The sequence below is a fragment of the Xyrauchen texanus genome, chromosome 47 (assembly GCF_025860055.1).
Source record: "Xyrauchen texanus isolate HMW12.3.18 chromosome 47, RBS_HiC_50CHRs, whole genome shotgun sequence".
NCBI lineage: Eukaryota > Metazoa > Chordata > Actinopteri > Cypriniformes > Catostomidae > Xyrauchen > Xyrauchen texanus.
The window spans coordinates 17,992,362-18,006,008 of record NC_068322.1 but is presented as its reverse complement, the minus strand read 5'-3'; the positions used below and the strand labels follow the sequence as shown (position 1 = coordinate 18,006,008).

The window sequence follows — 13,647 nt, the reverse complement described above, 5'->3', positions numbered from 1 at the left end:
TTCAATTATAGACCCCTTTTTGTCTCTTATTTGATTGTCCCTATGATTTGATAGTAAAGTTATTGTCAACTTAAAGGAAAAAATGACAAGTCCAATTCAGATTCTCTCACCGACACTAAATGAATAGTAAATGAATGAAAAGTAAACAGGCTAGACAAAAGCCTATATACAGCATCAGACGAGTACATCTACACACCTTGAAACTCACAGGTCATGCTGAACTTGAAAACAGACAAGATTTTATAGAGATTTATGGCTCAAGGTTTCCAAACAGAATATGCAATAGACCCTGATAACATGGATCTATTCCACAGTAAACACACTCATTCATTTCCTCAGATGTGTTTTATCACCACGTATTGTCATAAACAAGATTTTACCTTAGGAGTGCCAGTGGTACCAGAAGTGTAGAGGACATACAGCGGGTGATGAGCGGGGACGGGGACACAGTCATGAGGGAGAGCAGTAGCCATTTCCTCCTCCCAGTCCAGACTTATGTCAGGATGCATGGAAACCTTTTCCTGGGGAAAAGATAGAAAGGTTTATCTACAAAACACTGAGGCCTTCAGAAAGGGGCCTAAAAATAATTTCAGCAATAAATGAAAATTCTGAATATCTCCATTTTGTATATTCCAATTGGGTAACTCTGAATATTCTAAAAGCTTCAGTAACTAAGAGCCATGTAGGAATCTTCTAAAGGAATAATATCATTTGCACTTTGTGTCCGTATTTCTGTGGCTGGGAAATATGAAAACTGATTTGAACTCGTAACTTTTTTTTAACATTTCTGAAATTTGGTTTTGTTCATCTCCACTAACCATGTGGGACTGTTTCTTTACCCCAATCTGTTGGATAATAATAATAATAAAAAAAAAAAAAAAAAAAGCTATTTCCCGACAGTTTCCATGACAAAACAGAATGAAGATTATTAAGTCTAAAGTCGGGATGCATCAGAACAGCGTTTTGAACCTCAAATGTGATGTGGTTTTTGACTACCTCTGTATTTTATTTATTTTGTGATCCAATCACAAAAAATGTTGCACCCCATTTACAACTATATTTAGCATGGACCATTTGCAATTGCATATTCCGAAACGCATCTTATTACCAGCTGTATACAGGGTCTAAAATGACTGCAGCCACAGCTAGGGAACGCTACACAACGACTTCTGGCTGAAGTCGCACACACATTCGTTTCTTCAGTAAGACCAGGTCCGTAACAGCAATATACATTGAGGGGGACAAGTCGCCTCCAATAATCAGATATGGCCAAAAGGTAGGTGTGCAGGTGTACCTAATAAAATGTTCAGTGAGTGTAGATATACATATAAAAGATAACTAAAGTTACACTACGGAATACTGGAGAACTTTTTTGTTTTATACATAAACTTTTTACACAACACAAAAAAAAAAAAAAAAAAAAAAAAGAGCATGTTTACTGCTGAGTCCAGCAAAAAAAGGGAAACCTTTTGTAATTTATTCTCTTGCTGCATTACCTAGCAACATCTTCACTTTAACCAGCTATTAGGCAGTCAGCCAACATCAGTGGTGCTGTGGGTTTGTGGGAGCTCACCATGCAGGGACGGCTGTAGATGAGGACTTTGTGTGGTTTGTGGCTGCTAAGCTCCAGAGCTTTGTCCACCAGGGGAATGTACTCCACTCTCCTGCCCGGCTCGATGCCAAAAGATGCGGTCACCAGCAACTTGGGCTGCAGGGAAAATTATGATTTAATGGAGGAAGTTGTTTTCACCAACCTCAATAGAGAGATCATGGAAATGCATTTAAATGTAATGTATCAATTTACTCGGCAGTCACAAACATTAGTTTATCAATATACTAGATTTGCATTTCAAGAAAGTGCAAGGCATCAAAAGGATAGAAGTAAAAGAATAATTCACCAGAAATTCAAATTCTCTCATCATTTACTCGCCCTCATGCCATCCCAGATAGGGCTGGGATAAACGATTATTTTTTAAACTATTAATCTAGCGATTATTTTTTCGATGCATCGATTAATCTAATGATTCATTTTTTCCAGTCTGATTCGATTTCGATTCGATTAATCGACTTGTGACAACACCGGTAATACTGGTTTCATCGGGGGTGGGGGTGTATAAAATGTAAAAAAAAAAAAAAAAACATTTGCTGGGAGTTTGATTGACTGGCGATCTGATCAATCAATCATAATACGCCATTTTTGTCCGACAAAGTAGTCAGGAGAGAGAAGATTAACGTCGGTGAATTTGAATAATGGATTGTAGGCTACCGTACTGACATCTTTCCGCGGTTAAAACAACAGACCTTCTGATGTAGGCTACATTCATGTTTAGCCTATTTGATGCTATAAATTAAAATATAAAATAAAAAAGGAAAAGATGATCGGTTCACGAGCAGCTTTAACTGAGGCAATCTGTCACGACACATTAAAGAGCCACAAAATAGTAGGCCTATTTATGGTTTAATTTTCTTTGAATGTCCAAATTTGAAAGTTGAGACTTTATTAAATGTTACCTGCTTGGTCCTGTCTGTCAGCGCGTTGTCAGTGACCTCTATGTATTTTTCACGACATTCATAGCTATAAGCGCATTATTAATAGCTATAAGCGAAAACTTTAGGTGTCGACAACGTATTATAGCCTATTCCAACAGCGAGTGCAAAGTGGGGAGTTGAAAAAAACTTACGGTGCTCTGTCATCTGCGGCTGCTCCCGGGTGGCGCTAGAATGGAAAGCCATCTCCATTTTGCAAAGACGACATATCACATACTTTTTTCCTTTTAAATTAAAGAATTCCCACACTTTAGATGAACGAGTGCCTGCCGCCTTGCACTTCTGGTAGTCTGAGGAGCCACTCGTTTTGCTTCTACTCTCCGGCGCCGCCATCTTTGTTTTGGTCTGACGAATCGACGCGCATATTTTGCGTCGACGTATTTTTTGCAATCCCAGATGTGTATGACTTTCTTCTGCAGAACACAAATGAAGATTTTAAGAATTTCAGCTCTGTAGGTCCTCATAATGCAAGTGAATTGGGACCAAATCTTTGAAGGTCCAAGAACCACATAAAGGCATCATAAAAGTAATCCATACAGTTTCATTCATGTCTTCTGCAGCAATCCAAAGGATTTATGAATGATAACGGACCTAAAATGTAACTCCATTTCCCCATAAATTCTGACATCAGCAGTCTCCATGGCGATCATGATTTAAAGTTCGATTACACCTCCTAGCGCCATCCATTGCTCTGCACTTGAATCAAGCATACAGTGCATTCAGACCCCTTAATTTTTTTACCTTTTTTGGTGCAGCCTTATTCTAAAACACTTTAAATATTTTTTTTTTCAAATCAATCTACACTCCATACCACATAATGACAAAACAAAACCCAGATTTATGGTTACCTTTGCAAATGTATAAAAAAAAAAAACTATCACATTGAAATAAGTATTCAGACCATTTACTATGACACTTGAAATTTGCATCCCATTTCTCTGGATCATCTCTGAGATGTTTCTACACTTTGACTGGAGTCCACCTGTGGCAAATTCAAGTTATTGGACATGATTTGGAAAGGCACACAGTTGTCTATATAAGATCTCACAGCTGAAAATTCATATCAGAGCAAAAACCAAGCCATGAGGTCAAAGGAACTGTCTGCAGAGATCAGATACAATATTGACAAGAGTGTCAAAGAGTGGCTTCCATAATTCTTAAATGGAAGTTTGGAACAACCAGGACTCTTCCTAGAGCTGGCCAAACTGAACAATTGGGGGAGAAGGGCCTTGGTAAGAGAAGTGACCAAGAACCCAATGGTCACTCTAGTTGAGCTCCAGAGATGTGTGGAAATGGGGTGAAACTTGCAGAAGGACAACTAGGCTTATCGCGATTATTAAATAAATCGTGATTATTGTGCACTTCAAATTCCAATCACATTTGAATGCATATAGTGCATTTACACTAATCAGCCACAACATTAAAACCACTGACAGGTGACGTGAATAACATTTATTATCTCATTACAATGGCACCTGTCAAGGGGTGGGATATATTAGGCAGCAAGTGAACAGTCATTTCTTGAATTTCATGTTTTGGTAGCAGGAAAAATGGGCAAGCGTAAAGATCTGAGCGACTTTGACAAGGGCCAAACTGTGACTGCTAGACGACTGGGTCAGAGCATCTCCAAAACGGCAGGTCTTGAGGGGTGTTCCTGGTATGCAATAGTTAGTACCTACCAAAAAAGTGTTCCAAGGAAGGACAACCGGCAACCGGGTCATGGGCGCCCAAGGCTCAATGATGCGCATGGGGAGCAAAGGCTAGCCAGTTTGGTCTGATACCACAGAATACATTTCTTAAAAAGTAATGCTGGCCATTATAGAAAGGTGTCAGAACACACAGTGAATCCATGTTGTCATTTACCTGGGGAAAAGATGGCAGCAGGATACACCATGAGAAGGCAGGCCGGCTGAGGCAGTGTGATGCTCAGGGCAATGTTCTGCTGGGATACCTTGGATCCTGGCATTCATGTGGATGTCACTTTGACACATACCAACTACTGTGTTGCAGACCACTTACACCCCTTCATGGCAACGGTATTCCCTGATGGCAGTGGCCTCTTTCAGTAGGATAATGCACCCTGCCACACTGCAAAAATTGTTCAGGAATGGTTTGAGGAACATGACAATAGTTCAAGGTGTAGACCTGGCCTCCAAATTTCTCAATCCGATTGAGCATCTATGGGATGTGCCGGCCCAATATGTCTGATCTATGAAGGTCCCAGATACCACAGGACACCTTCAGAGAGTTGGAGTTGTTTTGGTCGCATGGGGGGAACCTACATGATATTAAGCAGGTGGTTTTAATGTAGGCTAAATGTCATCAACGGCACATTTGGGTGTTATTCAGTTGATCTCAAGAGCGTCACTGAGCTGCAACTCAGGCGTCAACCAGCAGTTAAATTTTAGTCTGTTCTCACCCAAAATCGATTTGATTACTTCAGAATACATGGATTAAGCCACTGGAGTCATATGGATTAGTTTTATGCTGCCTTTGTGCTTCTTGGAGCTTAAAAGTTCTGGTCACCATTTACTTGCATTGCAAAGACCTACAGAGCTGAAATATTCTTCTAAAAATATGAATTTGTGTTCACATAAGAAAGAAAGTCAAACACATCTAGGATGGTATGAGGGCGAGTAAATTATGAGAGTTTTCATTTTTGGGAGAAATATTCCTTTAAGTTTGACACATCTGGTGGTCAAACTGATACATTTATAAAATCAAAGCTTCCATTTATCTATAAATACAGTGGCTTACCTTAGCATGGTCAATACGGATGGAAAGCTCTTTAGAGGCAAATCCCCCAAAGATAAGGCTGTGTGTGGCACCGATACGGGCACATGCCAGCATGGTGAACATAGCCTGAGGCACCATGGGCATATAGATCACCACCAGATCGCCCATCTTCACACCATGCCTCACCAGCACACCCGCCAACCTGGACACCTACAAAAAAAAGGGTATGGAACAGTGTCAGAAATGCAACTTTTGATAAGGGGCAATATCAGCCCCCTCAAATTGATTTTCAAGGGCATGGTTTTCTAATACCATCAAAATGTGTTGTCCATTTGTGGCATATTGTTGCATCATGAATCAATTAAATGAAATAAATTCTCAGTCTGTACAATTATAACTGTGTGACGAGGGGAGGGCGGACCGGGCCTTAAGCCCCGTCCTCCTCCTCATCACAAACTGTTAAAATAATATTCTGTTTTCTATACAAGTTAAGCTAAATCAACAGAATTTGTGGAATAATATTAATAATAAAAAACATTTTGACTTCTCTCCTTTTCTTTATAAAAAAATAAATAAAAATGGGGCCAATGTTTGTAGGCTTTAAGGGTAGAAATGTGAAGCTTATTTTAAAAATCACTTACAATAATTATTTTGTAAATACTTGTGTATTATTTGAGCAGTAAAGTTGTTTAAATATTCATTTTTATGGTTGTTTTTGGGTTTAAAGCATTACGTCGTCATGGCAATAGTGCTGTAAAATTGGACATAACTACACAGAAAATGACAGTAAGTGATTTTATCAACTAAAATCATATTAACACACATAAAGTTTACGTCTTGCGGCTATACTTTTGAAACAGTATTTTAACGTTTACAGATTTGCCCCATTTACTTCCATTGTAAGTGCTTACATTGTATTGAACCTGGAATATACCTTTAATACTTATTTAAACATAAAATAAAGTCAACTTTAAAATGTAGCTCTAAATGATGCAAAGTATATCACAACACAAATACTTGACTAGAATATTATACATTTTAAATAACTAGCCAATCTACCGTCACATTAGATTTTGATGCAATCACAAGTTTTAGAGTTGTTCAGAGTTAACCATACATTCAACACCTCTCTGAAAGAAGATATGACAGTGTGACGAGGAGGAGTGTGTGGCCGGGCTGTGAGGATGCACACCTGGTGCAGAGTGGCCCCAATTAGCAGGAGAGAGAGAGATAAGGAGGGGCCGGAGACACCAGAGAGAGGGAGGAGTCACGATCCGGTGGTACTGGAGCAGTTTGCAAAGAGGCTGCCGTCCACCAAGAGGCGAAGTCCAGTGCCAACGCCCAGGATCACAGAGGATCGCGGCACAACTATCGGAGGACAGAATGGCGGTGTGGCCGGGAACCGGAGTGTCTCTCTCTCCCCTCTCTCTCTGGCTCTCCCTCTCTCTTACTCTCGCCCTCAGCTCGCCCAACTCAGGTTCCCAGGAGGTAGGAAGACCAGAGGGGAAGTTGCCCCAATCAGCAGCAGAGAGAGACATAAGGAGGGGCCAGAGACACCAGAGACACACACGGAGCCATGTTTATGTGCGCGCATGTGTTTTGTTTTATTAAAATTATTTTTGGTTGAGAACACTGTTCCTGCTTCCTCCTTTCCGATGAACAAGAGGCTTGTCTGCCACAGACAGGTACAGGTCACTAAGGTGTCTGAAGAGGCACTAAACGCATACAAAACCCAACAATACATAGGTTTATATTAGAATATGTGCAATATATTAAAATGTTAGATAACAGATCAAATAACATCAGAGGTTTGCACCATAGGGTGATTTTCTTGGACCAAGCTTTTAAATATCTGGGCCATTTTTGATACTTTCAGTGGTATTATTGCCTTGAGCCCTGGTTTTGATGCCAATGTCAAAGAATAAACTAATTCAGACTGGCTGGGGGCAAGGTTAGGAATTATGCAATACGGATTCATTAAAATAACAGAACAATGGACACTGAATGCAAATGAGTGGACACCACTTAAGATGAGAAGGAACAGAGTCTCAAAACGCTCATGTTACCTGCTCTTGCATTTCTCTGTATGTGAGTATCTGTTTAGTGCTGGTAACGGGACTGTCATAGATGACAGCTGCCTGATCACCTCTCCCATTCTCCACATGCCGATCCACAGCATTATAACATATGTTTAGCTTTCCTCCAACAAACCTGTGGAAACCAGGGAGATTGTCAGTGAATAACAACTTACATTTTACACTGTTCCTCACACAAAGCTATCGTTTAGCTTCAAAAGACCTTTCGAAGGAGTATAGTGCAAAAGTCGTACTACAGAATACCTCTTTATGGTACTTTAAGGTGTTTTGGTCCATTTTGAGCTCTTACGTCACTGTATGGAAAACTGCTGCATTAAGAGCTTTAAAAAATTCTCCTTTTGTGAGAACATGAGGGTGGGTAAATAATGACACAGTTATCATCTTTGAGTAACTCCTTTTAAATTCAATGCCACTTTGATCGACAACCATACCTGTCAAGTATCTCGTTTTGGCCGGGAAAGTCCCGTATTTTACCCTTCTTTCCCGCCGTCCTCCCGTATTAGTATTTTCCCGTAAATCTCCCGTATTTTAACCTGCGTTATTAAAACATTATACCCCGGACGGAGTAAAAAAATTAAAATCCCAAACTGAGCTCTGTCACTAGCCTCGCGATAACTGCCACCTGCAGCTGTAGCCTACGTACTGTAGGTGGCAGTTGTCGCGAGGTTAGTGTGTGAGGTCAGATGATGAGTGACAACGCGGGAAAAAAATTAAATAAAATAACAGACGGATGATGGACGCTGAAAATAAAATGTAAAGACAAGCAATGTTAAATGAACAGAAAATAAGCCTTTAAATAAATGCTCTTCATATATACCTTTTTGTGTTTTCATTTAGGCTATAACACCCATCTTAAAATGTAAGGGATACTGGAGCTTGGTTGGGGTGGTGGGACTGCTCCACCTTGACAGGTACGTCGACAACAGTTTAATAACATGATTAGTTGAATCTATGTTGCTCACGAAATGAATAACGTACCATAAGCAACTCAAAGCAATTAAAATGCTAATTTACCATAATTCGTATGAAACACTTTCACGCTCCAGGAAAGCTAAAAGAACATAAACATGCCTAGTGACATGAGTAAATAAAACTTTTATGCATCCCACATCGTTAAATGACATTACGTTTTTACCAACGACCAAAAACTGACACTTGTGTAATATCGGTGAAAAATATTTTATTATTTCAGTTCACTACATTAATGCACTCGTATGCCTTATGGAGACAACAAGGGGGGCGTTCACAACGTACGCGTTTTGTGTTCCGTCAACGTATCTGTTTAAGATGTGGTCGTCAGACGGACTTTTCCGTTTAAAGACGGTTAGCCGTCTTTTTTAACTTTTAAAATGCGTTCTGCCTGTGTGAACACCCCCTAACCTAACGCAATTATGTACATACCATTTTGGAAACACTGTATCCGTGTTATCCAAAGTTTGGGTCCAATGTTCAAACCAGCTGAGGCCATGTGCCGCTTCACTCCAAAACTTTTCAGGTTTATCCCTTGCCTGACCAAAAGCGTCCTCATATGCGTGTTTGGATGAAAACACACGACTGAAATGTTTCTGGTGTGTGTTATAACCGGTATTTGGCGTGCGCACCGGCGATTTACACCGATACCAGGTGTTTATCTTTCCCTTTAGCGAGTAATACGGTCTAGATACAGCTGTGCAAGAAAACTTCACACCAAACAAGCATCTTGAACCAACCCCCACTGCCTTGTTACCTTCCGTAGCTCTACACACTGTTATATTTCCAGTGCAGATGTATTTTAAACGCGTGGTTTGGTAAAGACGCATGTCTGTTGTCGCACAGCTGACGGTAATCTCGCCGTTAATACTTCACTGTTTAAAGTCGAGCACCGCTGATCCAAGTTAGTTCAACGTTTCCGAGAATCCGAACTCAAAAATGGCCGTGCAATATTTCAATACTTCAGATGACAGGCAGGGGCAGCCCATAATGCAATCCATGAAATAACACTGTTGCGCAATGATACGTTTTTTTAAGGTAATATGCAATTAGGCAATGCTTAAATCTGCATATAAATTCCTGAAAATTTGAGATTCTTTTTTAGAACAATTGCTTAGTCAAATCTGGCATAGGAAGTGATCCGCATTGGAAAATCACGTCACTTGTCTAATGATAGCCCAGTGTAATAAATGCACCTGGGGGCAAGAGGGATGCAGACACATGTAGCAGATTATCTTCACACACACACTTCTGAAAGTTTGTGTTTGTATTGGAAAAGTATTGATATCATGGGTAAATACGTAAATGGAGCCTGAATATTTATTTTATTGCATATTGAACGCCAAAAATGTTGTAGCCTGTTTTAAGATTTGTGCATTTCAATTTCATAACAAAATTCAGTCAAGTTGAATAATGTTAAAAACCAAATTAAACTAATAAAACTTAAAATGTTAAAGGATTACTTAATTCAGTTTGATGGAATTTTGTTGTGAAATTGAAATGCTTAAAAGGAAAAGTTCACCCAAAAATGAAAATTATCGCATCGTTTACTCACCCTCATGTCATCCCAGATGTGTATAACTTACTTTCTTCAACAGAACACAAATTAATATCTCAGCTCTGTAGGTCCATACTATGCAAGTGAATGGTGACCAGAACTCAGGTCCAAAAAGGACATAAAGGCATTATAAAAGTAATCCATACTACACCAATGGTTTAATCCATGTCTTCAGAAATGATATGATGTGGGTGAGAAACAGATCAATATTTAAGTCCTTTTTCACGATCAATCTCCATGTTTGACCAGCCCCAACCAGAAGGTGGCTGAATGTGAAAGTCACATCCACACCAGAATGTGGAAGTGAAAGTGTACATTTTTAGTAAAATGACTTAATCTCTCTCACACCTATCATATCCATTCTGAAGACATTGATATAACCACTGGGGTTGTATGGATTACTTCAATGCTGCTTTTATGTGCTTTATGGAAGACCAATTAAATAAATATTAATTTGTGTTCTACAGAAGAAAGAAATTCATACACATCTGGGATGGCATTATGGGGAGTAAATGATAAGAATTTTCATTTTGGGTGAATTCTTTAGTTTTTAAAGACATTAATGATTAATAAACACTGGATAAAAGGCAAACAAGTTGATATAAATACCTTATCAGGGTTAAGTGTCTTTAGCGCTCTCAATGATTGGGGTCCTGTCTGACTTGCACTTCATTTTTCCTCTATTTCAGTGTATCCTTTTTCTTAATGGAATAGTACACCCAATACTATTTGGGAAAATTCTGACATCATGGTCATTCACTCACCCTCATGTTCAAGGTCAAGGTCAAAAATGAATTGTTTGCGTTACCTTCCAACAGCATGAGAATGAAATAACCGGCCATAAATATTTCTTCCCAGCCTTGAAACTGTATTTTGCATTTTCATTACAAATATTTTGTTGTCCCTATTACAAAAGTATTGATCAACTGTTTTATCTTTAATATTTTAACATACTGGAGGCTGATTAGAAACCATCTGCAGAAGTTTAAGCAATATAACAAAGGGAATAATCCAAAATGAAAGTCAGGTGACATATATATTCCAGGCAGAGGTCATACACAGGAAATCCAAATACAGCAAACAAATCAAAAGGCAATAATCCAAAAATGTGAGAAAAGGAAAATAGGCAGAAAAGCCTATATACGTGAACTCCAGACAACAATGGTAACCGCTTGGTAAGGCAGGTGAAACTGGCAATACTTCGCACTGATGTAGAGAAAAGGCAGGGTATAAATACACTAGGCTAATTAGAAAACTGGGAACAGGTGTGTGGAAGATGGGAGGAGCAATGGGTGCTGGGAGTTGTAGTTCCTGATCTGGGTAGTATTTGCAGGGACACATGAAAGGAAGGAGAGATACGATAGTTAGCAAGAAGCTCAAGACTGTAAATCATAGGATTCACTTGTCTTAGCATTTTGAAAGGTCCTACATACCTTGGGCTGAGCTTTCTGCTGGGTATTCGTAGGTCGCAAGTGAATAACCAGACCATCTGACCTGGTTGGTGGTCAGGGTGTGGGCGTCTTCTTCGATCAGCTTGAATCTACTTTCCAGACGGCTCATTGCAAACTGACACATGCACTGTCCCACACCCTTCCCTCCTGATCCAGTTGTCCACTGCAGGAACCTCAGACCACAGAAGCATGGACGGCTGGTAACCTAGCACACATCTGAAAGGGGGCAAGTCCAGTGGATGAATGAACGAGGGAATTCTGCACATGCTCAGTCCATGGAAGGAAAGAACTCCAATGTTGTTCCCTACAACCAGGGGCGCCGTATAGGGGGGAAAAGTTAGGACCATTCCAAGGGCTCCTGAATGGCAGGGGGCCCCCAACAAATAGGTAAAAACTAATTTAATTAATTAATTTTTTTTTATTATATTATACACTATATAAACCATCATCATTGAGTATATTTCAAATAATAATAAAATTAATTAGGTCTTTGATTTTACTTATTTTGGCAATAAAAGTTAAATATCCCCATTGACCAAAAAGTAAACATCCATATTGACCGACCACCCCCTGTATCTGCATGAAATGGTTTGGTCCTGCCTTAGCGCGCTCATCAGTGAGTGAATGACGGTGTTTAGTTGCAGACAGTTAGTCGATGTGCCAGAAACACAGATTACAATGTTGAGTAGTATAAGAAAATCTGGTTAACAAAAAAGGAAAGAGAGGAAAGACAAAGGAAAGGGTGTCAATCTGTAACCCAGTTTTTCACCAAGAAAGGTGGGTAGCCTTTAGTCTGTGAGTGGTATTAACCTGTTGTCCATAGAGACAGAGCTTTAGGCCACGGAACAAGCCAACCGTCTCCATTGACTTTGCATTGCGAGAGACTGCCTCCTTGTCATTTATGACTTATAACAAAAAAACAAAACAATGTCTAAAAGCTGCTGTGTGACAAGGTATACAGCAAACAAGCTAAATAACCCAGAAATATTTTTTTATAAGCTGTCGACACCAAAAAACGGTTTGTTTCAGGACATAAAAGGAGACTACTACCCGAACTACTCTGAGAACTACGCCCACTGGAACGCGACATGATATTGAAAAAAGAAAAAAAACATTCATAATTTTAACCATGTCGTTTGCTTATTTCACCACCCTATGTGAACCTGAGAGGAGGAGATATATTCAATTTACCCATTCTTCCTACTGATGCTTCACGTCTTATTGCCTGTATCTACTTTTGTCTCCTTAAAGGCTGGCTTTTATGGTTCTGAAGCTTATAAAAATGTATTTCTGGGTTTAGTTAGGCATTTTCTGTCTTTTGTTATGTGTCATAAATGACAAGGAGGCAGCCTCTCGCAATGCAAAGTCAACGGAGATGGTTGGATTGTCTTCCCTCCCGGTGGGCGTGGTCTTCAGATTATGACGCGTTGCGCTTCAGCTAGCTAGCTAAAAAAAAAATAAGTTAGCTAGCTGCAGGTGTTAGCCTACATTTCATGTAGTTTAAGTTTATGACCATATTCCAAACCTCAAAACCTATTGATTTAGTGATCACTTGATCTGTTTTGTAGCACTATAATAACCCTGATGTGAAAATTCCATTTTACACGTCAACTTTATTTTGTTGTTGGCATATATGTGCAGTTAAGTTAAAAAATCTGCTGTTTTCATTGTTTTGAGATGATGTTAATTTACTTTGAATAAAAAGTTAATATATATTTAGTTTTTTCCTTTTTTTTATAATCTGTCATTAATTTTACAATAAAAATACATTGCGACTGTAAAGGATTGCCTTTTTTATGGTGGCTTTTAATCTTGCATCAAAGAGTGAACTGCATACTGTATGCAGACTTGCATTTACAAATCACCAGCAGTAAATATTGTGCTAGTACTAGTATTGAACCACAAGAAAAAAGACAGTTGCAAGCCTTTGATTAGAGTTATGTAAAGCTTTTGATGGCAAAGTTAGGCCCTAGAGATGTGGTGACAACAGCTGCGCAGAAGGGGCCCAATTCGATTTTTTTGTCATTGGGCCCAAAATTCCTGGCGGCACCCCTGCCTACAACAGTAGGATTGAAGGAATTGTCAACATTTTTATTTAAGCCTCTCCATCTGACCATTTGCCTGAGGTTGATAACCAGATGTTAAACTGACATTAATTTTTAGGAGATGAAATATTGCCATACCCGGGATGTGAACTGTAGTCCTTTGTCAGAGACAATATATTCTGGCATTCCATAAATCCTGAATACCTGATGGAACAGCGTTTCAGCAGTTTCCATAGCCGTGGGCA

At 39.4% G+C, this 13,647-nt stretch overlaps 1 protein-coding gene across 1 annotated transcript in view; it reads right to left on the bottom strand.

The window, feature by feature from the left end:
• acss3 (acyl-CoA synthetase short chain family member 3) overlaps positions 1–9,299 on the bottom strand; it is a 46,126-nt gene extending 36,827 nt beyond the window's left edge. Inside the window, exons 1-5 of the mRNA XM_052120657.1 lie at positions 8,781–9,299; positions 7,350–7,494; positions 5,305–5,493; positions 1,574–1,708; positions 381–521 (exon numbers count right to left, since the gene is read on the bottom strand). Of these exons, the coding sequence (XP_051976617.1) occupies positions 381–521; positions 1,574–1,708; positions 5,305–5,493; positions 7,350–7,494; positions 8,781–9,178 (1,008 nt within the window). The 5' untranslated portion in view covers positions 9,179–9,299. The remainder of the gene's footprint in view (positions 1–380; positions 522–1,573; positions 1,709–5,304; positions 5,494–7,349; positions 7,495–8,780) is intronic.
• Between the last annotated feature and the right edge of the window lie 4,348 nt (positions 9,300–13,647).